Source organism: Delphinus delphis, chromosome 1 (assembly GCF_949987515.2).
Source record: "Delphinus delphis chromosome 1, mDelDel1.2, whole genome shotgun sequence".
Classification (NCBI taxonomy): Eukaryota; Metazoa; Chordata; class Mammalia; order Artiodactyla; family Delphinidae; genus Delphinus; species Delphinus delphis.
This window is the reverse complement of record NC_082683.1, coordinates 133,718,656-133,745,928: the sequence shown is the minus strand read 5'-3', so window position 1 is coordinate 133,745,928 and position 27,273 is coordinate 133,718,656. Positions and strand designations below refer to the sequence as shown.

General features: G+C 36.7%; 1 protein-coding gene across 5 annotated transcripts in view; it reads right to left on the bottom strand.

Annotated features, from left to right (window-relative positions):
* The window catches only part of RASAL2 (RAS protein activator like 2), a 387,616-nt gene that overhangs the window by 65,527 nt on the left and 294,816 nt on the right, over positions 1–27,273 (bottom strand). For all 5 annotated transcript variants that reach the window (XM_060034530.2, XM_060034515.1, XM_060034522.1 and 2 more), the window contains exon 4: positions 25,761–25,867. In XM_060034530.2, the coding sequence (XP_059890513.1) occupies positions 25,761–25,867 (107 nt within the window). The remainder of the gene's footprint in view (positions 1–25,760; positions 25,868–27,273) is intronic.

Sequence of the window (27,273 nt, the reverse complement as noted above, 5' to 3'; positions counted from 1 at the left end):
GTCATACTCTTCTTTCTGACTTTTCTTCTGGACCAGGTATGTCTTTCTCCAAATACATCTACTCTCCAACCTCACAGAAACCGCTAGTCTCTTGACCACCCTGTTTTTCCCCGTGACCCCGCTTTTCTCTCTATTCAACCAAGACTCCCGGACCAATTATCTGAAGCTATTTAATCACCAATAACCTCCATTCCCTTAATGATCAGCTATCCAAAATCAAAACTGAATCAATGTTTAAAATCTGGTCCCATGATCAGGCTGTCCAGGAAGATCACATAGCTGAATGGGCTGATGCCACTAAATATTCACTATCTCCAAGCTTGGCTTGGCTTTTACTATGCCTCTGCCTGGACCAACCATGCACTGAGCCTTCCAGCAACATTATTCCCTCTGGGAAGCTTCAGAGTATATGGTATGCCCTCTTTCCCACGGGCCCCTTCTAAGCAATTCCTTACATACAGGTCAGTATGCTCTGTACCATGAAAAGCCCTGGCTATAGCTGAGTGGACCAGGGTAGATACTTGACCTATAGGTACCTAAAAGAGTGGTCCTGGTAAGAGTTCTCCCTGTAGAATACGGTATCATCTGGTAGCTACTAACTTCTCTAGCCGACCCCTGACCATTCCCTGCTTCATGCTTTACATGCCAGCAAACCTAAAAGCCTCCAATTCTCTATAGTCATCATGACTCTATGCTACTGTTCATATTTCCTCTCTTTTTCCTGGTTAAGTTATCCTTTCAGACTCAGCTCAGGCATGATCTCTTCTAAGGTGTCTATTTTGGCATGTCCTGACCCTGCTCTAGATTAGGTGCCCCTCCTACGTGCATCCAAGAATCTATAAATAGAGCCAGCCTTACATTTAGCACACTGCATTCCCACTGATGTGTCAACAGACTTCCCTGCTAAACTCTGAACTCCACAGGACAGGGACTAAACAATTTTTGCATCCCCAAGGCAGGGCTGATATCTGGCCTTTAGTAGGGGCTCAATATATGTTTGTAGAACTGAAATAAAATAGGCAGTGAAATGAATAAAAGCCATCATGGTGTTTCTGCTACAACTGCCACCACAGAAAGAACAGGGAACTCAATCAGGAAGTGTGGCTTCAAATCCTGGCTCCAATTTCTCCTAGCTGAATGACCTTGGATAAGTCACAGCTTCTAAGTTTCAGATTGCTTATCTGTAAAATGAGGATTAAAAAATCCTCTTCCTAAGGCCATCCCAAAGAATAAGATAACTGAATGCAAAAGTAGTTTTAAAATAATGGAAAAAGGGTACCTATAAATATTAATTGAATATAAATCTAGGATGAGAGACTACTGAACAGGCTAGGTGAAATCATGAGTCTTTCCTCCTAGAAACTACCACAACAAAGGAAGGGAAGGAAACTAGAAAAAAATTCCACAATATCTGGGATTTGGGGCTATTTTGTTCTGTGACATATGCCAGTGCCTATAAATGATACTTGGTATATCCTAAATGTTCAATAAACATTTGTTGGCTGAGTGAATTTACTGAAGGCTTCCTGGCTATCAAGCACTGGCCAGGTGCTTTCCAATATGTGATACCATTTAATCCATGTAACAACTCCACAAAGCAGGTATTCAGTAACTTGCTCGAGGTAACACAGTTAATAGGTGAGCAGTTAGAATTTAAACCCAATATATTGCTAGTACTTAAAAAGTTTCATTTGTGCATATATTTATTTGCCAGATACTTGAGGCACTTGAGATAATCAGTGAACAACCAAAAATCTTTGCTTTCATTATTCTTATATACCAGTGGAAGGAGACAGACGATAAACAAAGAACAAAATAAGTTAGCAAAAGACAAGCACTGTAGAAAAACAGAGCTGTGTAAAGAGGGTTGGGAATACAAAGTGGTCACGGTAGACCTTATGGAGAAGGATTATATTGAGTAAAGAAGAGGAGGTGAGTTAGCCTTGAGTTAGCAGATGCTGGAAGGGAAAAGCATTCTAGGCAACAGGATTAGGCTCAGCAAAGGCTTTAAGGCAAAAGTATGCCTAGTGTGATCAAGAAAGAGCCAAGAAGTCAGTGTGGCTGGAATGGAGAAAGCAGTAGGAAGGGTTGTGGGAAATGAGGTCAGAGAGGTAGCAGGCTGGTGTTGGTCCCGGTACTGGGGTAGGGGGTACAGTGTGCAGATCCTGTAGGCCACAGTAAGGACCTCACCTTTCACTCTGACTTCTAAGGAAATAACAATGAGAGACAAGACCATTCCAAGCAGTCATAAATAAATAAGCATTTGCTTTTCTGAGAGAAATACTTTTTACCTATGAAAATTTAATGTAATTTTGAGCAAGAATGCACAATATATGAAGAGTTCATTTTCTTCATCAACTATATATCAATAGCAGAGATACAGAGAAGCTATCTGACTTTTCCCGAGTCACACAGCTGCTAAGTCGCAAAGTAAAACTTCAAGTTCAGGCAGTCTGACTCTGGAATGCTTGCTTTTTAACCATCATACTGTACTAATTCTCCACATTCTAATTTCTCTTCAAATATTCTAGGCACTATAATATAATGCATTTCCCCCATGTGTACTATACTTAATTTCTATACACATCTTATTATAGAATTATATACCACAAAGAGGCAAAAATGCAGTATAACATTTCAAAAATATGAGAGAAAAAAGGAAAACAAACCAAAAACCCCACTAATGTGACATGTGACTTAGAAAAATTTGCTCCTAAGGCTCCTATCTCTATAATTAAACTAGAGTAAAATTGAAATCCTTTTGAAATTACTTTTATATGTAACTGATTCTGTGGTCACTGAGAAGAAAAACCCAAATATAAAATTTAAAAATAGATGGATGCCAATTAGGAAAATGTTTCTCTCTCTTTCACAAAAAGTTATGATATCTCTGTCTTATGTTAATTTGAAGGGTAAATGATGCTCCTATAAATGTACCCTAAAAATCCTGTATCATAAATTGAAACAAAGGAGAAGACCACAAATAAACTTGATTTCACCCTTCTGATACCAACCTAATCTGAAAGAACACAAATAAAACCCTCCAAACAAATCCTACTTCATACAATTCTCCTTTGGATTGCTGTTGCTACCATCTACAATTCTTAAAAATAATAAAAAGCGTATCATTTTAAACAACTATATCATCATAGCAATTGATACAACTAAAATGACTTACTTTAAGTAGTTGGTACTCACTATTTTTGGTCAAAATAAGGCTTAAAATTAGCAACTGCCAGTGAAAGATAAAAAGCCAAATGGTGTCTTTCTCTAGAGCTTGGTAAATATTAAGATAATAATAAAAGTTGTTCACCACCTGCAAATTGGAGTAACCCCTGAAGGCTGAACTTGGCTATCAGGGCATGATTGGTAACTGAAATAAGACTGCTGCTATGCAACTGCTCTCAGAAGCCTCAGTGGTGGTAATCAGAGACACTGACTTGCCAGCATCCTAGTGCTGCTGCTGTTCCCTTAAGACATGGAGAAGAGGCAGAGAAACATGTCATCACCTTTCACACAAAAACACAGTGATGTGCAACAGAACCCTGCTTTAATCCTGTTTGAGACTTTTCCATATCAGTGACCACACAAGGGATTAAACAATTTTAGGTGATTAAGTAATTTTAATAGCAGTTCCTTAAAATGTCATATGACTCACATTAAGAAAATGCCACCTTGTCAACTAGAAAGAACCCAGGTGAGAATTGTTTTTATTCTTGCTTTTTAAGTTATAGTTTAATTACTAACTTAACCTGTGTATTTTGCATATTTTAGCAGTTCATATTATTATGGATTGTAATTACCTGAGAAGAAGGGCTGGGCCATATATAAATTATTCCCTCCCTTGTTTTCTTAATATAACTTAGGAACATATAGATGTTTGATAAATGCTAAAATCTAATTGTAGAAAACAAGGAAAAAGGAAAAGGAAGGGTAACTGAAAATGTCAAACTCTACTTTTCAGTTATCATATTTTACCTAGTTTATCTTCCAGTTATTGGAAGTCTAAACAGAAGAGGAAACTCTAGGTAACAAGAATAATAACAAAACCACAAACAGTTACAAAGTGCTTTATACTTAATAAGCAGTTTCAATGTGAGTAATTTCTCCTCTAGTGGGGCTTTTTGATTTTGGATTTTTTGTTTTGTTTATGTTTGTTTGCAAATTTAAGCATCACAGGGGAAAAGAAAAGGTTCTATCATAAATTACAATTGTTTTTCTAGCCCAGGGCTGATGAATCAGACTCTTTGATATGAAGCAGTGATCTCCATTTTTAGAAGCATCCAATGATTTTTTTGTTAAATGAAGTGGAACTTTTATTATGAAACTCTTAAACATACAAAAGCACATAAGTTAATACAGTAAACATACACCCGTTAATCAGATCTAAACAATGCTAACATATTGATATTATGTTATATTAAAATGTAAAAGTAAAATATGTATATTATATGATATAACATATGTTATCTTGTTATATATAACATCATAATATAACTTACTGATATGCTGATTTACTAGGGGACCAAACAGACGATATTAAGCACGCCTCTTCTATCCCTAATGATATTCTTTGTCTTAAAGATTCATTTTCACTTGATAGAACACTGTTATGCCAGATTTCCTTTGATTATTTTCTTGTTAAAATTTTTTAAACTTTTTATTTTCAACTTTTATATATTATGTTTCAAATATATCTTTTCTATTAAAAAATTAGGTTCATTGAAGTATACTTTATAAAAGGAAAAATTCACTATTTTTCCTTTCCTATTTTAGGTGTATAGCTTGATGAGTTTTGACAAACGTATACTACCAGAATTGAGATATAGAACATTTCTATCTCTCAAAAAATTTATTTGTTGGGCTTCCCTGGTGGAGCAGTGGTTAAGAAACCACCTGCCAATGCAGGGGACATGGGTTTGAGCCCTGGTCTGGGAAGATCCCACATGCCGCGGAGCAACTAAGCCCGTGCACCACAACTACTGAGCCTGTGCTCTAGAGTCCATGAGCCACAACTACTGAGCCTGTGTGCCACAACTACTGAAGCCCACGCACCACAAATACTGAAGCCCATGCGCCTAGAGCCTGTGCTCTGCAACAAGAGAAGCCAACTCAATGAGAAGCCTGCGCACCACAACAAAGAGTAGCCCCTGCTCACCGCAACTAGAGAAAGCCCATGCACAGCAACGAAGATCCAATGCAGCCATAAATAAATAAATAAATAAATAAATAAATAAATAAAATTTACTCATGCCCCTTTATAGTCAATCCCTTCCTCCTCCCTCAGCCCCTAAAAACCACTAATCTGCTTCCATATAAATGGAATTATGCAGTAGGGAGTCTTCTTTCACTTAGCATACTGTTTTTGAAATTTATCCATGTTGGTGCATGTATCAGTAGTTGGTTCCTTTTTATTTCACTGTATGGATGTACCAAAATTGGTTTATCCGTTCCCAACTGATGGACTTTTGGGATGTTTCCAGTTTGTATCTATTAAGAATAAATCTGCTAAAATTTTTTGTGAACAAGTCTGTACTTTTAACATGAGTTAAAAGCCTAGTTGGAAATTCACAAAGGAATACCAGGAAAGAAATGGCAACTAACATTAAGATGTTAATGAGGTGAGTGGGGGAGACATCTTGAGAAGGGAAGGAATCTCTGATATTTTTTCCTTTATATTTGGAAAAATAGTACAGAGAGTTTTCCTTTGCCCAGCTTTGTCTAACATTAACATCGTATGTAACCATAGTATAATTATGAAAACTAGGAATGAACATAGGTACCATACTTGATACAGGCTGGGACCTGGGACCTGGGACCCTTTGCTGTAGTGCTTGCACCTGGACAAACGTCTCCTCCAGCAACAAAATACAAAGGAACTAAAAATAACTGTGTACATGCGCAGTTGGGGAAAATTATGAACAAGATACAAAAAGACCAAAAACCCAAATGCCACTTCTGAGGAGCTGGGAGCAAAAGTGCCCTGCACACAGCACCACCAAAGGAGTGGGCAGACCACCTAAGCCACCCCTCCAGCCTGACCCGACCCCTGTACCCACTCCTACCCTCATCCCATATAAGGAATCAGCTCGCCTCCCCCTAGGGAGCGAGCAAGGGAACCTGTTGTTTGTTTTCGCTCCCTCCTGCTGCAGAAGGGGCCCCCATAAACCACTGCCTGAATTTCTTGTCTGGCCTCTTACCAATTTCTATTAATTAAGGAGGCCAAGAACCCTGGTGGGTAACATACTGACTGAAATTACAGACTTAATTCTAATTTCACCAGTTTTATCACTGGCAGTTTTCTATTGCCACTGTAAAAAATTACCACAAACATGGTGGCTTAAACAGTACAAATTTATTATCTTATAGTTCTGTAGGTCAGAAGTCCAACACAGGTCTCATCTGGCTAAAATCAAGGTGTCAGCAGGGCTGTATTCCTTTCTGAAGGCTCTATGGGATAATGCGTTCTTTGCCTTTCCCAGCTTCTAAAGGCCACTCACATTCCTTGGCTCATGGTTCCTTCCCTTCCTCCATCTTCAAAGCCAGTAATATTGCATCTCTCTGAAAGGTTCTCAATTTCTAAGGTCTCATGTGACTATAATGAACCCACCTGGATAATCTAGGATATTCTTCCCACCTTGAGGTCTTTAGCCTGAATCACATCTGCAACAGTCTCTTTTGCTATGTATGACTACATATTCATAGATTCTGCATATTAGGATATGTACATCTTTGGTTTGTTTGTTTGTTTTTTTTGCGGTACGTGGGCCTCTCACTGTTGTGGCCTCTCCCATTGAGGAGCACAGGCTCCGGACGCGCAAGCTCAGCGGCCATGGCTCACGGGCCCAGCCGCTCCGCGGCATGTGGGATCTTCCCGGACCGGGGCACGAACCCGTGTCCTCTGCATCGGCAGGCGGACTCTCAACCACTGCGCCACCAGGGAAGCCCAGGATGTGTACATCTTTGAAAGGCCATTACTCTACCTTGCATACGTAGTTGATGTAGTTAATTTCTTATGAGTGGGCATTTAGGTTGTTTCCAATATTTTGCAATTAAAAACAATGCTGCAAGGAATACCTTGTATGTATGTATTTTCATACTGATGGAGGTTGTATTTTGAAGGTAGACAGCTAAAAGTGGGATTGCTGGGTGGAAAGGTAAATGCATGCGTAGCTTTGCCAAAATCCCCTCTAGAAAGGCTGCACCAGTTTGCATTCTTATCAACAATGTATGAGAGTGTCTGTTTCCCATAACCTTGCCAACTTAATTTGTCATAGTCTAGAGTTTTTGCTAGCCTAAAAGGTGAGGTAGTATCTCTATGTTGTTTTAATTTGCATTTCTCTGGTTATAAGTGACTATGAACATTGTTTTTATACGTTCAGAACAATTTTTATAGTTTTTGAGCATTACCTATTCATATCTTTATTTCAATTTTTCTATTGGGTTTTTGGTCATTTGTCCTTCATTTTTATTTTTTTTAATTTTTAAAAATTTATTTTATTTATTTTTATTTTTGGCTGCTTTGGGCCTTCATTGCTGTGCACGAGCTTTCTCTGGTTGTGGCGAGCGGGGGCTACTCTTCATTGTGGTGCGCAGACTTCTCATTGCAGTGGCTTCTCTTATTGCGGAGCACAGGCTCTAGGGCGTGGGCTTCAGTAGTTGTGGCACGCGGGCTCAGCAGTTGTGGCTTGCGAGCTCTAGAGCACAGGCTCAGTAGTTGTGGTGCACAGGCTTAGTTGCTCCACGGCATGTGGGATCTTCCCAGGCCAGGGCTCGAACCCATGTCCCCTGCACTGGCAGGCAGATTCTTAACCACTGTGCCATCAGGGAAGCCCTGTCCTTCATTTTTAAATAACGCTTTATATGTTACGAATATTTTCTCCCAGTCAGTCGGTCGTTTTCTAATTTAAAAAAAATAATAAATTTATTTATTTATTTATTTATGGCTGCATTGGGTCTTCGTTGTTGGGTCTTCATTGCTGCGCATGGGCTTTCTCTAGTTGTGGCGAGCGGGGGCTACTCTTCGTTTCGGGGTTGTTTTTTAACTTTAAAAAAATATTTATTTACTTATGGCTGCATTGGGTCTTCGCTGCTGCACACAGGCTTTCTCTAGTTGCGGTGAGCGGGGGCTACTCTTCGTTGTAGTGTGTGGGCTTCTCATTGTGGTGGTTTCTCTTGTTGCAGAGCTCAGACTAGCTGCGCAGGCTTCAGTAGTTGTGGCGCATGGGCTTAGTTGCTCCTTGGCATGTGGGATCTTCCCAGACCAGGGCTTGAACCGGTGTCCCCTGCATTGGCAGATTCTCAACCGCTGCGCCACCAGGGAAGTCCCTGTTTTTTAACTTTGTTATGATGTTTTTTACCATGCACTTAAAAAAAATTTTTTTTTTTGTCTCTGGCTTTTCAGTAACCATTCATTACAGAAGAATATTTTTTAAGGTTAAAGAGGCATTCCTCTGTTTTCTTCTAGTAGTTGTATCATTTATTTATTTGTTTGTTTGTTTATTTATTACACTTAGATCCCTAATCCATTTGGAGTTTACGCTTGTGTAAGGTAGCAGATACACCTTACATCTAATTTTATCTTTTTTTCCAAATGGCCACTCAGTTGTCCCTACACTATTTATTTTGAATACCAAATACTATTTAGTTTGAATACCAATGGTTTTGAAAACCATTCTTGATTTCTCTAATAGGAGTTAGTCTCTCACTTCTGATTACGTAAGATGTTTTGTTTATACTACTGTTTCTTTCTGTTTGACCAATAATTAGTTCTATTCCTATTTTATATCCCTTACTGAGTCTTAACTCCTAAAGGCAAACATTACTGAGCTCATCTTTGTATTTCTTCAATGCTTAGCACACAATGGGCTACTTAATATATATTTGCTAAACGCTAATAATGATTAACCGGAATTATTAAGAAAATTCCAATTCACTCAAGAAAGTAGGGAAAATATCTAATACATCTGAAGGAAAAAAAACCCTCAACATTATTAAAATAAAACCGAATCTGGTGTTTAAAGAGGGAAAATTTAGTATCTGAAATACGCACTTCTGTAGACCACCTTAGTTCCTGCTAATGAGGTATATGTTGATTTTCTTATGACTAGAAGAGACTGCTGATCTTACTCAAGTTCACAGAGTATGACTATTAAGGAAGATGGCTTTAAGGGATAAAATAATGAGAAACGAAGGGTCAAAACTAAGAAAGATAACACTCCCCCTAAGTGAGGACTATTAGTCTATTGGATAGTCTCCCAGAGGTTATCATGGAAGCCTGAAAAAGTATCATATAATGTGAAAGACGTTTTTTCATTGTCAGGGGAGATGAACTAGATGAATTTAATTGAAATTTTCTAGCTCTCATTTCTAGGACTCTAAGAATAACAGCATCATAGATGAAGGGGAGCTTTGGAGCCTATTAGTTGTTTAAAAAAATAAAATTCTTCCTGCCGCTGGTGAAACAAAATGCGCCTAAAACCCGTATTATGGAAATGGTGGTGAGCAAAAGGTACAAGTAAAACAACGTAATTACTCTTTACTAATGCCTATCAGGGTAGGCTTTTATTTATTAATTTTTAAAGTATAGAATAAAGTGGGGGAAGGCAGGGAGAAATGCACAATGGAAAAGATTTTACTAGGCATATTTATATAACTTCTAGAGGCTATTTCCTAACTGTACTCTTTTCTAATGCTGCAAAGATTTTTTTCCATTATGAATTCAGGCCCCAAAATATTAACAAATTGGTTCTTAGTACATGATACCTTTTAATCTGCAAACCTGAAAAGATCTTAAAATATTTGTGTGGTATTTCATTATCATAAAAAAGGCACCATAGGCCTTAGAAGAAGTCAAACAATTTGCTCTTGGTCACACAAGGGAGATGCTAGCTGAACATACATTAAAAAATACAGTTCTTACCACTCTTTTCCCTGTTCTATGTCCAAATTCTTAAATGCTTATAATATGAAGTCCTTGTACTGATACTCTGGCATAATTAAAAATGCAGGTAACACTGGCCCTAGATCACATGGACAGAAGAGTGTAAAGCCTTTTTCAACTGCAGGTAGCTGATTTTAATGGAGAAGTTCTCCTGAGTGACAGTGATGGTCTCACTGACTGCATAAGATATGAGGCCACGTAGCCAAGGACAGATCATCAGGTTTTGACCTTCACTTCTGCCAGATGTAGTATCTTTTTTTTTCATTTAACTTTTAAAAGGCTGAGAGAAGACCATATTACTACACCTCCAATTATTCTTTGAGTGAGAAGCAAACTAAGATAGTCCCCATGAGTCATTCTTTCTACCATTAATCTAATAGGGCTTTCAGTGAAAGAAAATTATTTCTTTCTACTCACTGTATTCCACCCTTAATTCTATTTTACTTAACAGATTAATGTAGAATCTTTTTTTTAAAAATCCAGTATACAATGTTGATTAATTTAAAACCATCACCTAATGATGAAGATGCTATGGTATAAAAGGTTAATGTCTTTACAATGTGCATACGCTGGGCAATCATGAATGTCACCTATTTATTGAGTTTTCATAAACAGATTAAGAAAAAGAAAATGTCATTGCTGGAGTTGTAAGATGAATAAGATACAGTCTTGATTTTCTAAAAGAGCGGTTTTAAAAAATATTGTCATTTTTTTAAAGTTTTATTTTTATTGAAGTATAGTTAATTTACAATGTTGTGTTAGTTTCAGCAAAGTGATTTAGTTATAGATACATATGTATCTATTTTTTTTTCAGATTCTTTCCCCTTATAGGTTATTACAAAATATTGAGTACAGTTCCCAGTGCTATACAGTAAATCCTTGTTGGTTACCTATTTTATATGTAGTAGTGGGTATCTATTAATCCCAAACTCCTATTTTATCCCCCTTCTCCCCTTTCCCCTTTGTCAACCATAAGTTTGTTTTCTATGTCTGTGGATCTATTTCTATTTTGTATATAAGTTCATCTGTATCATTTTTTAAGATTCCACATATAAGTGATATCATATGATATGTCTTTCTCTGTCTTACTTCACTTAGTATGATAATCTCTAGGTCCATCCATGTTGCTGCAAATGGCATTATTTCATTCTTTTTTATGACTACTATTCCATTGTATAAATATACCACATCTTCCTTATGTATTCATCTGTTGATGGACATTTAGGTTGCTTCCATGTCTTGGCTATTGTAAATAGTGCTGCAGTGAACATTGGGGTGCATGTGTCTTTTTGAATTATGGTTTTCTCTGGATATATGCCCAGGAGTGGGACTGAAGGATCAGATGATAGCTCTATTTTCAGTTTTTTAGGAACCTCCATACTGTTCTCCATAGTAGCTGTACTAATTTACATTACCAAAACTACAGTAATCAAAACAGTATGGTACTGGCACAAAAACAGAAACAGAGATAATGGAACAGGACAGAAAGCCCAGAAATAAACACATGCACCTATAGTCAATTAATCTAAGACAAAGGAGGTAAGAATATACAACGGAGAAAAGACAGTCTCTTCAATAAGTGGTGCTGGGAAAACTGAACAGCTACAAGTAAAAGAATGAAATTAGAACACTCTCAAACATCACACACAAAATAAACTCAAAATGGATTAAAGACGTAAATGTAAGACCAGATACTATAAAACTCCTGGAAGAAAACACAGGCAGAACACTTTTTGACATAAATCGCAGCAATATCTTTTTGGATCTATCTCCTAGAGTAATGGAAATAAAACCAAAAATGAACAAATGGCACCTAATTAAACTTAAAAGCTTTTGCACAGCAAAGGAAACCACAAACAAAACGAAAAGAGAACCCTCAGAATGGGAGAAAATATTTGCAAATGATGCAACCAATAAGGGATTAATCTCAAAATATAAAAACGGCTCATACAGCTCAATATCAAAAACCAAACAACCCAATCAAAAAATGGGAAGAAGTCTAAATAGACATTTCTCCAAAGAAGACATACAGATGGCCAAAAGGCACATGAAAATGTGCTCAACATTGCTAATTATTAGAGAAATACAAATCAAAACTATAATGAGGTATCACCTCACACCAGTCAGAATGGCCGTCATCAAAAAGTCTACAAATAGGGCTTCCCTGGTGGTGCAGTGGTTGAGAGTCCACCTGCCGATGCAGGGGACACGGGTTCGTGCCCCGATCTGGGAAGATCCCACATGCTGCGGAGCGGCTGGGCCCGTGAGCCATGGCCGCTGAGCCTGCACATCCGGAGCCTGTGCTCCTCAACGGGAGAGGCCACAACAGTGAGAGGCCCGCGTACCGCAAAAAAAAAAAAAAAAAGTCTACAAATAATAAATGCTAGAGAGGGTGTGGAGAAAAAGGAACCCTCCTAGAAGAGTAGTTTTTAAATTGTCTGGACTATGCATCAAATGAGTAAAATATTGTTGGTGTGCATTCCTAAAACTGTTTACTTATAAAATATAAGAATGTTCTGATGTATGACTATAAAACAATCAAGAACGTAAAAATTTTAAATAGTGAAATTTAAAAAATCAAACATTTATTATTTTCTTTCTGCAACCCAAATGGATTGTTCTGTGTACCCTCTGAGGTATGTACACCCCATTCTGGAGACTACTGACTAGAATATCATAGACCACGGAAGGCGACTATATACATAATGGCCCTACAATACAGTGGTATCAGTATTATAATGGGTAAATGCACATTCCGAAGGAAGGACAGAGGAGGTCAAGGCTAATATTGCCTACAAGAGGCAGGGAGACACTGGAGCTGAGTTTTGAAGGATGAGAATACTTTTAGGGAGTACAGAAGGTGGCCTTACTAGGCAGAAATGTGCAAAGAAACCTGAGAAAACTTGTTTCAGGAACTTAAGTTTGATTAAGATGGAGCACTCTTTAAGTTTGGAGGCTTAAAGAACTGGGGGTAGGGAAGGGGGTACTGGGTATAAAGAAATGAGACTGGAAGGGCAGCAGAAAACTAGATAATGAAAGGCTCTCTGTGCCAAGTTAACTTTGGTTTTGATCACCCAGTAAAATACAAGTTAAACGCAAAAGGTTTCAGCACATAACTGATGCTTTTTGAAGGAAAAGCTAGCTATGTCTGAAGACATTCAAATGAGGGGAAGGAAGAATGGAAAGAGGGAGGAGAGTGGAAAGAACCTACTGTGCAAGCCAAATAAAATGTACAAAATTTGTTCACGTCCATGGGTGTGGGACCATACAGAGCCACTAAAGGACTTTAACCAAGGGAGAGTCAAGTAATGATCATATTTAAATTTTAAAGAGACCACTCTGGCAGCAGTGTGAAAGCTAAAGTGGGTGAAGGAGGAATCGGAGGCCAGGAGATGAGTCAAAATCCCCACTGTATTAGGGACCAACTACATATTTTGAGTGGCTCAGTACAAAATATTAGGGCCCTTGTTCAAAAAGCAGGAAAACAGTGCCGTTAAGTACTAAAATAGAAAATGTTTCCCAACGGTCTCTCTCTCCATCTGCTATGGTATTTTTCATTTGCTATTTAATGTCATGTTCCCTCGGGCGCCAAGGCAAGAAGTGCAGACCTTCACAGATGCCTGGGGCCCTAGCCCACAACTCACTGTGTGGGTGACCCACTGGCTATTAGGTTGCCCCTTCCCAGCCACCAAACCCATGTGCCATGCCCTGGCCCAGGGCAGGGAAGTTGAGCCAGGTTTCTTCCCTTCCCATGGCTGCCACTCCAACTCACTAGGTACCTGGAATTGGTGATGAACAGAGTCTTGCCTCAATTGGGTTGTGGTCTCTGGCCACCTGTCAGACACCAGTGAAGAGGACAGGTAAGGGCAAGTACAGCCCTGCCAAGAGTGCACAGCCTAATCCCTACCTTTCTTATGCTTGTGCACAGGCCCCGTTAGGGTGATAGCTGTGGCTGGGTGAGGCAGAGAGAAGAAGGGAGGCTGGTGGGAAAGTGGGAAATGTAGAATCCAGCCCAGAGAGGCAGTGGGAAGTGGTACTGTGCCTTGGTTCCAAGTCCCTGCACGTGCTCCATTATCCCATTGGACTTCACTTACAAAACACAAATCACAAATCCAAAAATGAATCATTAAGAATTTTGAGATGTCAACCACTGAGCATTAACCTCCATACAGAGGACCTTCCTGAGTGCAGGCCCTGTGCATTGCACTGGTCTCATACTCATGAAGCCAAGCCTGACTCTTAGGTTTTTGGCTCTGGGAAGTGAAGAAATTTGTAGTACTACAAAGTTAGAAATTCAGAGGGAAAAGAGTTTTGGGGAAAAACATAAGTGGGTACAGTTTGGAGCAAGCTAAATTTAAATTACTATGGGACACTGGAACTAGGCATTAGGAGAATACTAACAGAAGACTGTTTAGAAGGCTGTCAAAACAATATCACTTTATATTCCCTGATTTGTGGATCATTAATTACATTGCTATAAAAAGTCATAAAAGCATCCCTCTAACATGAAGATCTCAGCACTAATGAAAGCTAAAAGAGTATTCCGTGCAAATGGAAAAGAAAAGAAAGCTGAGGTAGCAATACTTATATCAGGCAAAATAGACTTTAAAAGAAAGATTGTAGCAAGAGACAAAGAAGGACATTACATAACGATAAAGGGATCAATCTAACGAGAAGATATAACAATTGTAAATACATGTGTACCCAACAGAGGAGCACCTACATACATAAAAGCAAATATTAACAAACATAACGGGAGAAACTGACAGTAAGGCACTAATAGTAAGTGACCTTAATACCCCACTTACATCAGTGGACAAATTATCCAGACAGAAAATCAGTAAGGAAACACTGGCCTTAAATGAAACATTAGACGAGACGGAATAATAGGTATATAATGAGAACATTTCATCCAAAAACAGCAGAATGCACATTCTTTTCAGGTGCACATGGAACATTCCCCAGGATAGATTACATGCTAGGTCACAGAACAATTCTCAATAAATTTAAGAAGATTAAAATCACATCAAATATCTTTTCTGCGGTATGACACTAGAAATCAAACACTAGGGGGAAAAAACTCCAAAAACAGCAGGCTAGTAAACAACCAACAGGTCACCGAAGAAATTAGAGGAAATTAAAAAATACCCGGAGAAAAATGATAAATGAAAACACAGTGATCTAAAATCTAAGGGACACAGTAAAAACAGTTCTAAGAGGGAATTTTATAGTGATACAAGTCTACCTCACAAAACAAGAAAAATCTCAAATAAACAGTCTAACCCTACACCTAAAGGAACTTGAAAAAGAAGGACAGACAAAACTGAAAGTTAGGAGAAGTAAAGAAATAATAAAGATCAGAGTGGAAATAAATAAAATAGAGACTAAAAAGACAATTAAAAAGATCAGTGAAACTAAGAGCTCGTTCTTTGAAAAGATAAAAAAAAATTGATAAACTTAACTCTGCAAGAAAAAAAGAGCTAGGGCTCAAATCAATAACATCAGAAGTGAAAAATGAGAAGTTACAACTGACAGCACAGAAAGACAAAGGATCATAAGAGACTACGAGGAGCAACTATATGCCAATAAAGTGGACAACCTAGAAGAAATGAACAAATTCCTAGAAATGTACAATCTCCAAGACTGAATCAGGAAGAAATAGAAACTATTAACAGACCTATTACCAGTTACTGATTAATTTATTAAATTATTTATTTTTGGCCACGCTGTGTGGCTTGTGGGATATTAGTTCCCCAACCAGAAACTGAACCTGGGCCCATGGCAGTGAAAGTGCTGAGTTCTAACAACTGGACCAGCAGGGAATTCCCTGAATCAGTAATTTAAAAAACTCCCAATAAACAAAAGTCCAGGATTAGATGGCTTCACAGGTGAATTTTACTAAATATTTAAAGAAGAATTAACACCTATCCTTCTCAAACTACTCCAAAAAGTTGAAGAGAAAGGAATGCTTCCAAACTCAGTCTATGAGGCCAGCATCACCCTGATACCAAAACAAGACAAAGATATCAAAAAAAAAAAAAAAAGAAAAAGAAAAAAAGAAAGAAAGGAAGAAAGAAAATTACAGTCCAAGATCACTGATAACACAGATTCAAAAATCCTCAACAAAATATTAGCAAACCAAATCCAACAATACATTAAAAAAATCGCATACCACGATCAAGATGGATTTATCCCAGGGACACAAGAATTTTTCAGTATTTGCAAATCAATCAATGTGATACACCACATTAACAAACTGAAGAATAAAAATCACATGATTATCTCAATAGATGCAAAATAAGCTTTTGACAAATTTCAACATCAATTTATGATAAAAATTCTCCAGGAAGTGGGCATAGTGGGAACATATACCTCAACATAATAAAGGTCATATATGATAGGCCCATAGCTTACATCATACTCAACAGTGAAAAGCTGAAATTATTTCCTCTAAGATCAGGAACAAGACAAGGATGCCCACTCTCGCCACTTTAATTCAACATAGCGTTGGACGTCCTAGCCACAGCAATCATACAAGAAAAAGAAATAAAAAGGAATCCAAACTAGAAAGGAAGAAGTAAAACTGTCACTGTTTGTAGATGACACAATACTATACGTAGAAAATCCTAAAGATACCACCAGAAAACTACTAGAGGTCATCAATGAATTCAGTCAAGTTGCAGGATACAAAATTAATATACAGAAATCTGTTGTATTTCTATACACTATCAACAAACTGTCAGAAAGAGAAATTAAGGAAACAATCCCATTTACAACTGCATCAAAAAGAATAAACCTACCTAAGGAGGTAAACGACCTGTACATGGATGGAAAGAATTAATGTTGTTAAAATGACCATACTATCCAAGGCAATCTACAGATTCAATGTAATACCTATCAAAATACTAAGGATATTTTTCACAGAACTAGAACAAATAAATTTAAAATTTGCATGGAAACATAAAAAACCCTGACTAGCCAAAGTAATCTTGAGAAAGAAGAACAGAGCTGGAGGAATCACACTCCCTGACTTCAGACTATACTACAAAACTACAGTAATCAAAACAGTATGGTACTGGTATAAAAATAGACACACAGATCAATGGAACAGAATATAGAGCCCAGAAATAAACCCATGCTTATGTGGTCAATTAACCTATGACAAAGGAGGCAAGAATATACAATAAGGAAAAGACAACCTTTTCAATAAATGGGAAAACTGAAGAGTTATATGCAAGAGAATCAAACTGGATTACGTTCTCACACCATATATAAAAATAAAATCAAGATGGATTAGAGACCCAGATGTAAGACCTGAAGCCATAAAACTCCTAGAAGAAAATATAGGCAGTATGCTCTTTGACATCAGTCTTAGCAATAGTTTTTTGGAGCTGTCTCCTCAGGCAAGGGAAACAAAAGCAAAAATAAACAAGTGGGACTACAACAAACTTAAAAGTTTTCGCACATCAACAAAAAGACAGTCTACTGAATAGAATAAAATATTTGCAAACAATATATCCAATAAGGGGTTAATATCCAAAATATACAAAGAAGTTATACAACTCATCATCAAAAAAACAAACAAGCTGATTAATAAATGGGTGGAGGACCTGAAGAGATATTTTTTCCAAAGAAGACATACAGATGGCCAACAGACACCTGAAAAGATGCTCAAGATCACTAATCATCAGGGAAACACAAATCAAGACCACAATGAGATAACACCTCACACCTGTCAGAATGGCTATCATCAAAAAGACAACAAATAAGAAGTGGTGACAAAGAAGTAGAGATATGGGAACCTTTATACACTGTTGGTGGGAATGCAAATTGGTACAACCACCATGGAAAACATTATGGGGGTTCCTCAAAAGATTAAAAGTAGAACTACCATAACAGCCACCAATTCCACTCCCGGGTATTTACCTGAAGGAAACAAAAACATTAATTTGAAAACACATGCACAGCAATGTTCACTGCAGCATTATTTACAATAGTCAAGATATGGAAACAATCTAAGTATCTATTGATAGATAAATAGATGAAGAAGATGTAGTATGTATGTGTGTGTATGTTTGTGTGTAACACACACATACACTAGACTGTCGGCCATTAAAAAAATAAAACAAAATCTTGCCATTTGTGACAACATGGATGGATCTAGAGGGTATTTTGCTAAGTGAAATAAAGTCAGACAGAGAATGACAAATACAGTATGATCTCACTGCTATGTGGAATGTAAAAACAAAACAAACAAATAAAACAAAATGAAAAACAGACTCATAGATACAGAGAACAGATGGTGGTTGCCAGAGAAGAGAGAGTGAATTAGGAAGGGGATTAAGAGGTACAAACCTCCAGTTATAAAATAAACAAGCCATGTGGATGTAATATATAGGATAAGGAATATGGTGAATAATATTGTAATAACTTTGTATGGGGACAGATCATTAGTAGACTTATCATGGGGACCATTTCATTGTATGCAAATGTCAAATCACTATGCAGTACACCTGAAAAGAACATAATATTGTACATCAACTAGTTTTCAGTTAAAAAATAAGTAAATGATAATTGAAATACATAGATGTTTAATATAAAACAAGCAAACCATTTAAAGATCCAGTGGAGTGGTACTGGCATTGATTATAAAATTAAATGGCCTGATGGTAGGAAGGCACCTCAGGGGTATTACTGTTTACCAGTAATGCTTGTACCTTGTTGACTATAGGTACAGCTAAGAAGTACAAAAATACCTTTCTGTACAGCTAATCCTAGCAAATCAAGAATCTGGCAAGGTTTCCTTTGTATATTTCTAACTTCCTAACTTCTTTGAAAGGAGAAAGCATCTGATATCAGTTATACTTAGTGGTTAACTATATGCTCCCCTAAGTTAGTATTAGCCCTTCAAAACGTTTATCTCTGGTTGTGATATGAAAGTAGTTAAGCCTCTACTTCCCCATTAAAACAGAAGAAAAATATCTTGGCTTTGAGGAGATGGCCTTATAGTACACTATCCTTAAGAAAGAACTATATTTGAGTTCATCCTGTCCTCTCTCTCAAACAGCCCTCTTCTCCTGGACAGGATAAGTTGGAATCTCCACTAGTTAGCACTATTGCAAACCTATTTCTAGGAATAACCATAGATTGAGGAGGTTTTCCATCATTCTTTGATTCTTTCAAGTTTAGGATCTTGGCAATATTCCCTGCCATTCCTGCTCTCTTCCTCCAGGTATTTGCTATCTGCTTTCTATCCTCCTTAAGGGGTTGTATCTATCCTTAATCCTTTTTTCTTTTCTCCAAATTTTACATTTCCTAGGGTGTTTATTGTTAAAAGATTTTAAAATTACACCCGTTCTGATTACAAAATGATTTAGAGGTATAGTTAATATTTAATATCTTCAGACTATAATTTTTCTTTTCAGACATCCCTATGTTTATTATATTATTTTTACCTCTGGTAGTAATATTTTGATAGACACATAATATGAATATGTATTCATATATACATGAATACAAATGTTCTCTTTATTGAAAAGGTATCACTGAAGGGTAATCCTACTATTTTAACTCCATGCAGATGGTCAGGAAAGAGAAGAAAGATGAATAAAGAATCTTTAAGCAGCAGAGGAAAGAACTTTAAGTGTCCTGGAATACAACAGCAATGAGAATATAAAAGTTGAAACAGGATTGTAGCTCAGGTGCTATGAATTCAAATTGAATATTTTACTGCTAAAACAGATTCTTAGGCTGGTCAAAGGCCACTCTGCCACAATAAAGCAAGTATTTTGTAAAATTAGACTGGTCATCTGAACTGACTGTGGTAAACACTCAGAAGGGCAACTAATATACAACACAGCAACTTGTTTGTGAGCGATAGCATGCCACTGACAAACTATCACTTGCTAGTTTTTTATGGCAGACTTGAAGGTACAAAAGAAGGCACTGATGTCCACAGGGAATACATTGACTAAGTGGGTTCCTAATACTTTAACCACTCATTTAGACAAATAGTTCTCAACCCTGGTTGCATGTTAGAATCATCTGGAAAGGTTTTAAAAAATACAGAAGACTGGGTTCTAGTCCAGAGATTCTGATTTAACTGGTCTGAGGTGGAGCCCAGGCAGCAGTATTTTTTGAAGTTCCTTAGATGATTTTTGTGTACAGCCAGAGTTGAAAACCACTGGTTTAGACAATGAACACTTTCTGGTCTTTATTAAGTGGGCATGAAGCTTTCTGTCTCTTTGTTTACCTTGGAAAAACAAAGATCTTATTGAGGATTCTATTCAAAACAACGGCTAATACCAACTGAGCCCGATTATCTCAATACTTAAGGAAGGATGTAACGTTACTTTTTTTTTTTTTTTTCAGAATTTAACTTAGTCTACATTTATTCCTCTAAAGCTTTACTTTCTTCTAAAAACTATGCAAAGGTTCCATCTTTTGACAGTCTTTTGTACCTAGTATGTCTGATTGGGAATGCTCAGGAGTCACTGTGACAAGAACACAAGGAGGGTTACATAGGAATAGTCGGTTACTGCTTTAGTTCAACTTTGCATTCTGGTTGTCTTGGCATGTATTTTAGTGCCTGAATTCTTTCAGAGCCAAGCTCAAGGCTAATATAAATGAAGCAGCTGCGACTGCATTGTGTTACATTCACAGGGAAGGCCAACTCAGACCATTGTGTTATGGAAATGAAAACACTAAGCGAAGCACCTGGCCCAGTACACAGCAGCTTTCTTTCAGCCAAAGCTAAATTGATGGCAACGTCTAAGGAGAAGTGATACAAAAATCATAAATATCAATAGTCACTTTATAAATAGAATATTAAAGAAAGAAGCCTGTCGCAAAAACTCAGGCAATGTGAAACAAATATATACAATTACAAGATGTTAGCATATTCCCTTCCTGAATTAAATTTAAGTACCTGGATAACTTTTCATTAGTTTACTCATTCCTTTCCAGTCACTCTTGTAACATCATTTAAATGTAGTTTTAACAATATATAAAACATACAATGGATATTTTATTTTAAAATATAGTTTTATATATAGTTTTAACAATATATAAAACATACAATGGATATTTTATTTGTGTTTAAAACACAAATATGACAAAGGCAAAAAGTCTAGCAGGATGTTAAAGAAAAAAATGAAAAATAGTATCTTTAAAAAGAGGCAAAAAACTATTCAAATGACTAAAATTGTTCTTGAAGAATGTAATAGTCAAAATTCAAATCTGCAAAAACATTGCCAGCTTATACGTATATCTGACACCTAAATTGTTCAAAGAAATATCCACAGAGATAAATCATTAAATAAAGAATCCTACCTAGTTTCACTTCCCAACCTAAGTAGAAAGAGTATATACTACATACATAAAATACCATAGCCCTGGATTCCAAATATAAATTAAGATCTCTCTTTGTTGAAGAGAAAAAAAAAAGGTAACTATTTTGCGCAGGTGCCCTCCTTTACTCGAAATGATCTCTTAGTAGTTATTAAATGGTTTAGTAATCCACTTGACTAGAGACATCATCTGTAATACCAAGAGAGTAAGTGTGAAACATAGTCACTTGATTCAGGTTCTTAGATAACTCATTTATATTTTATCCACTCAACAACTACTTGTTGAGTGTTTCCTATATGCAAGGCTCTGTCGTTAGACATTGGGGTAGCTACAAAGATGACTCTACTCAATGCTCTGCGGTGACCTAAATGGGAAGGAAACCCAAAAAAGAGGGGATATATGTATACGTATAGCTGATTCATTTTGCTGTACAGTAGAAACTACCACAACATTGTAAAGCAACTATACTCCAATTTAAAAAAAAAGTTAAGTAGAAGAGATATTTATTGTCTAATGAGGCACACAGACCTACAAACAAATAACTGCAATTGGAATTAAGGTGAAGAGATATGGAATCAGAGTGGAGGAAGAACTGAATAACTACCCTGCAGATCTCTGCTTTTCTTATGCCTATGATTAGCTATAAGTACAAATACATTTAAACATTCCCAAAAGCTGAGACCTTAACTTAACCTATAGGTTCAGTGGCCATGACTTCCTTGTTTCATTTCTTACATTCTTATTTTTAAACTTATTGACTCTGCTGTCTATCTGCATAAAGATGGATTAGACTAAGTAAGGAATATACATGAATATACTACTTACTAGTTATCCATTTTAAGTTTAGAAAATATAAGTTTGGGGGAATAAGGAAGATATACAAAGATATATATCCTTTCTGCCTTATCTAGCAGCAGTCAGCAGGATACAAACAACTCTTATCCATTGGCTTCTGGGGATCTCTCAAAGGCTAACCACTACTCTAGAACTACAAGCAGTGTCAGCTGATAGTCAGGGGTGGGTGCTGGACTGGCCTATTGAATGATAGCCCCTTACCTATCACCCTGAGTTCAGATAGTAATAGCAAGAAGAGTCACTTAGGTTAGAGTCAAGTAATTTACCAGTATGTCCCAGTATTTATATAACTTGGTTTAGCTTTTAAGCCAAGACAAATATTTCAATTAAACCAATCTTTAATGCTTTAGTGGCCAGCAAAATTTAGTTAAGCTTGACAAACAAACCCGCTCACAGTCTTGCCCCAACCTACCTCTCCATCCTCTCTCTAGCCATTTTTGCCTACATGCTTTTCAATTCCTGCCTCGAAAAGCAGGAAATGCTTTCCCATATTCCCTTGAAGCGTGAGTCACCTTATGAAGTGTGTCTTTCCAAAATGCTATTCCCTCAAGATGGAATACTCTCCTTCCCCTCTCAACTATTTTCATTCAGCCTTTGAAACGCAGCTGAAATACTGGCTCCTTGACAAAGCCTTAGCTTACACAGTGCATTGTTAAAAACCAGTGTCACCATGCTCATCTACCTCCTTACGAATCTGGTGATTTTTCTGTCTCTTGCTACTAGACTATAAGTTCTCTTGTATGGAAATTCTGTTGTGTTCATTTCTGTTTCCCCAGTACCAAGTAGAGTGCCAAGAAAGCATCAATAGTCTCATCAATATCAATTGGTGAATCACCAATACTTTGCCCAAAGTAAGCATTCATTAAGTGTGTCACTGTCAAGAATTTCCATCAAGACTTGTTAAAAATCTATTTCATCTGCCCTCAGGAAGCCTGAAAATAGATCTAGGAAGAATAAGGCCCTTTTGGAGAGTCCACAACTAGCTCCTTTTTGGGTCCTCCTGATGGGTAGTGAACCTGCTGTTCACCACAGCAAAGACACCTGAGTCTTTGAACTACAAGTACTTGTGCTTAAATCTCACTCCTGCCCCTTCATAAAGTTAACATGAAAATGATCTTTGAGGTACTATATAAGTAACTAAAAGTTAAGTATCTCAGTTAGGTTCCTTTTTGTACTGCTTTCCCATATTCAGAAAGTCTTTTGTGATATTTATTACAAAAATATTTTGTGTTGATCTGAAACTAGACATACTTCTTCTGGCAATACATTTAAGTGATGTAAGTCACATTAGCTATTGGTATCATATGGAGATTTAAAAAATACAATGTACTTCCACAGACATCCAAGTACTGCAGTGCCTCATTTAGCCAGCATATTTTGGTTTCTCTTAAAAGAATATAAATTATTTATCTAGCATTATCAAGGAGTGAGGAACTTCACAAACTAGATTTTTCGGAATAGCAATTTTTATAAAGCTTCACATATCTTTAAGATTTTAAATATTCTCAATGGATATATATCACACAATATTACACAGTTTCCAGTTTTAAAAAACAGCCTGGTACAAACAATATAATCTCACTTTTCCTTGATGATTCAGGACTATTATTATCAATGTCAATTACTACACTATGTACCATCCATCCTGTAATACGATGGTACCCTTAAGGACTATCAATAAGTATAAGGCTATCTGCCTTTATCCTAAATGAATTCAGATTGTTTTTATGACTCCTTGTTTTTCATTTTCTCTGCCTCCTCCCTCTACTCACTGACATTTTTTTTTTTTTGCCATTAAAAAAAAATTGCAGTCAGTGTGTTTGCATGGTTATTTTTCCAAACAATTGTCTAGATGAAGGCTTATGAATGGCTAAATTCTACTAGAGAGCTAAGTGCATGGGCTTTGTGACTGCAATTTGCTAATCAGGGGACCCTTCTTTCCCTCAGTATTTCTAAATCCATGACGTGGCCGAGATTGTAAAAAGAATAACAAATGAGGGAATTCCCTGGCGGTCCAGTGCTTAGGACTCAGCGTTCTCACTGCCGGGACCTGGGTTCGATCCCTGAGTAAGTGGTCTGTGAGTAGTGCTAGTCTTCATGTATATGCACCATTGGTTTATTACTTTTACTCAAAAATAATTAGCCTTATTATTAAGGTAAACCTTAAATTAGCTGTCAATTTATTGTTTAAATATAAATGAAAATTGTTATTTCTAATTAATTCAAATTTTAAAAGGCCAGTCATGAACTTCAGATTCAATATAGGAAGTATTTCAAAGTTACCACATTGCAGAGGAATATTCTTCTTCAGCTACTGATGTTGAAAAAAAAAAAAAATTAAGTATTCACCATTCTATTCTAGCATGACAGTAGTAAAAATTCAAATTTTAACTCAAACCTTTTCACCAAACTCTTTATATAGATAGTTAGTTTCACTATATTTGATTGGTTTCATCAGGAAAATAAGAAGGGGAAGGGAGAGAAAAGATGCTTTTTTCATTCATGAAAACAAAATTTAAATAGATAGTTATGTCTATTAGAATAAAGAAATTTAGTAAAAGGCATGAAATCCAGTATTTTAAAACTCCTGTCACGATTTGGTTAGAATATTAATCCAACACTTGCTTGTGGTCTTTAAAAATGAGAAGATTTGTAAAAATTTGAAAGGTGTCACAATAATAGATATTCACAAACTCTACAAGGCACCTAGATATAACAAGGGGAAATCTTGCTTCTCAGGATTAATGTAAAATAAAACATTCACTTTGGTTAATTTACAAGTGAATGCCAGCTTTATATCTCAAAATACCAGTTCTACTTAAAAGGTCATCCTAACTTTAAAAACTTGTATTGGAATGAAGAACACAACGTATTAACTTGGCTGAATTAAAAGAAAAAAAATCCTTTTTTTCCCAATAGAAAAGGCTATTTCTACTTTATACTGATTTCCAGTGTACCTATAATAATGACTAACTTCACGGATGTAATTCTTTTCAAGTTTAAAAGTAATTAATTTTAATAAAATGATATGAATAGAAAGTAAGTATATTTCTTATTCAATAAACAAAGAAAATGGATGAATTAAAATCTAGGCTACTCCAAGTTATATCAAAGAGGTCCAAATTGCAACTGGTAGTCACCTGACCTGATCACTTACAGACTTTCCATCTCAGCGTTCCTTCATATTTAATATTGATTCTCAGTACTGCCTAGTCAGTTTAAGGAGTATTTTTAACTGGAATATTTCTTCCAGGGTATTTCTTAAGCACTTATATAGTCATCTAAAAGATGGCTTAAGCAAAGCATAGGCCAGGTTTCAGGATTAGAACTCACAACTGTCTAATTTTCTAATCTAATTTTCTGATTTTCTGCTCTGCAACTTTATGAGTCTCACCATTCTCTACTTAGGCTCCATCACTAAAAACACTATACGCCGTCCTTTAAAAAAAAAAAATTCCTACCAGCATCTTCATAAAATTGTGATAGGTTTTAGTTAGTAACTTGATAAAGAAATTCTTGAAGAACAAAATGTTTTGATTTCTTAGCAACTGTCTCTAACTCTAAAAAGAAAGGAGAAAAGTAAAGTAATCTTTTAGAGAAAAGAAACACTTACTGGTACTTTGAAGGGTGAGGTATTTGCAGTATCCATAGAGTTGGGTTTCTCTGATGTACTGGTCCCTGAGATACTCCGTCTGCGGGGGGACCTTTCTGCTGGCACCTCTGGAAAAGAAAAAAAGAACATCATAAAAAACCCAAATTTAGGATCTTTCGCTAACCTGTAAAATTATTGATTTTTTTCTCACAAAAAATCAGTCTGCTTTAAAGATACATTACATTCTATCTCTACATAATTTGTTTCTTTATCTCTAAAGAGATATTATTGAGACACTAGGGAGACTTGGTCACTGTTAAGAATCTGCTTTACTGTGACAGCTTATATCTTTATGCACATATAAAAAGTAATTTCCTCTGAGCTATGTTTAATATCTCTAAGTTCACTTAATATTTGCATCTCAGTATATGAATCTACTTCTCTATGTCAGCAATATAGGAGTTAATATAATCCAGTGAAATTTTTTCATATTCTTGTGAACAAATTTTGCCTAGTGAACATGATTTGATGGTGTCTGCACAAAGGTCAAAGTTCAGTTCTGTGCAGATAAGATGATTCACTAGCCTGCAGCCAAAGGTCCATGAGAAGACTAAAAGCTGCTGCTAGGATAAAATAACATATATGCCTATGCTGATATAAAAATAGATCAGCTTCTCCTTGTTCTGGCAATATGACCTCACTAAGATCTTACTCTGGAATCCTAAATCTCTTCAAACTGACCTAACAAGCTTCAGATTTTGCAGATGATGTGGTATTCTCCAATTTAATTACTATACACTATATTAAGGTTACATTAAAAATTTTTATAGAGTGATATACATATATATGCATATATATATGCACATAAACACGCACACACAGATGATAGATATATACATATTATACCTTTATCACAACTGCTTCCCATCTCCACTTCAACTGACAGACATAGGAATCCAGCTTCTCAGATAACATTAGATAATCTCAACATGGACAAGGGAAAAAAAAAACACATCCTAAAAAGAGTATTCTGTGTTATCTTCCAGATCTTAAAAAATAAGGAGTAAATCGTGACTCCGGAGACTGACATTTTGATTCCTGCTGTTCTCCCTTTAAAAGATAGATGCAGTTTAAACTTCCATTTCTGGCCTCCTGGCCCCTGGGATCCGTGCTACTTCCACTTAAGAGAAAGCGTTTTTTCTCGCTCCCTCCCTGTGTCTTGCTCTTCCCCCTCCCTCTCTACAGCTTGCAGAGAGAGCAAGCGAGAAAGCAACACACAGGACTGCAGCTATTCAATCAATTGTTCCGACTGCACATCCTCATTAGTTACTTTCAGGCTATTAGCAGACGCCCAACCACTGCCTCCCCTCAGTTACAGCAAATTTCACAGTATTACACTAATCTGCAGAAGAAAAAACATTTCCTGAAATTTATATTCATCTAGTGCCAAAAGGACACCATTTTACACAGACCCAGTAATACACACAAATCAATCCCTCCTATGAAAATCCAGTTGGGAGTGCTTACCCTATTA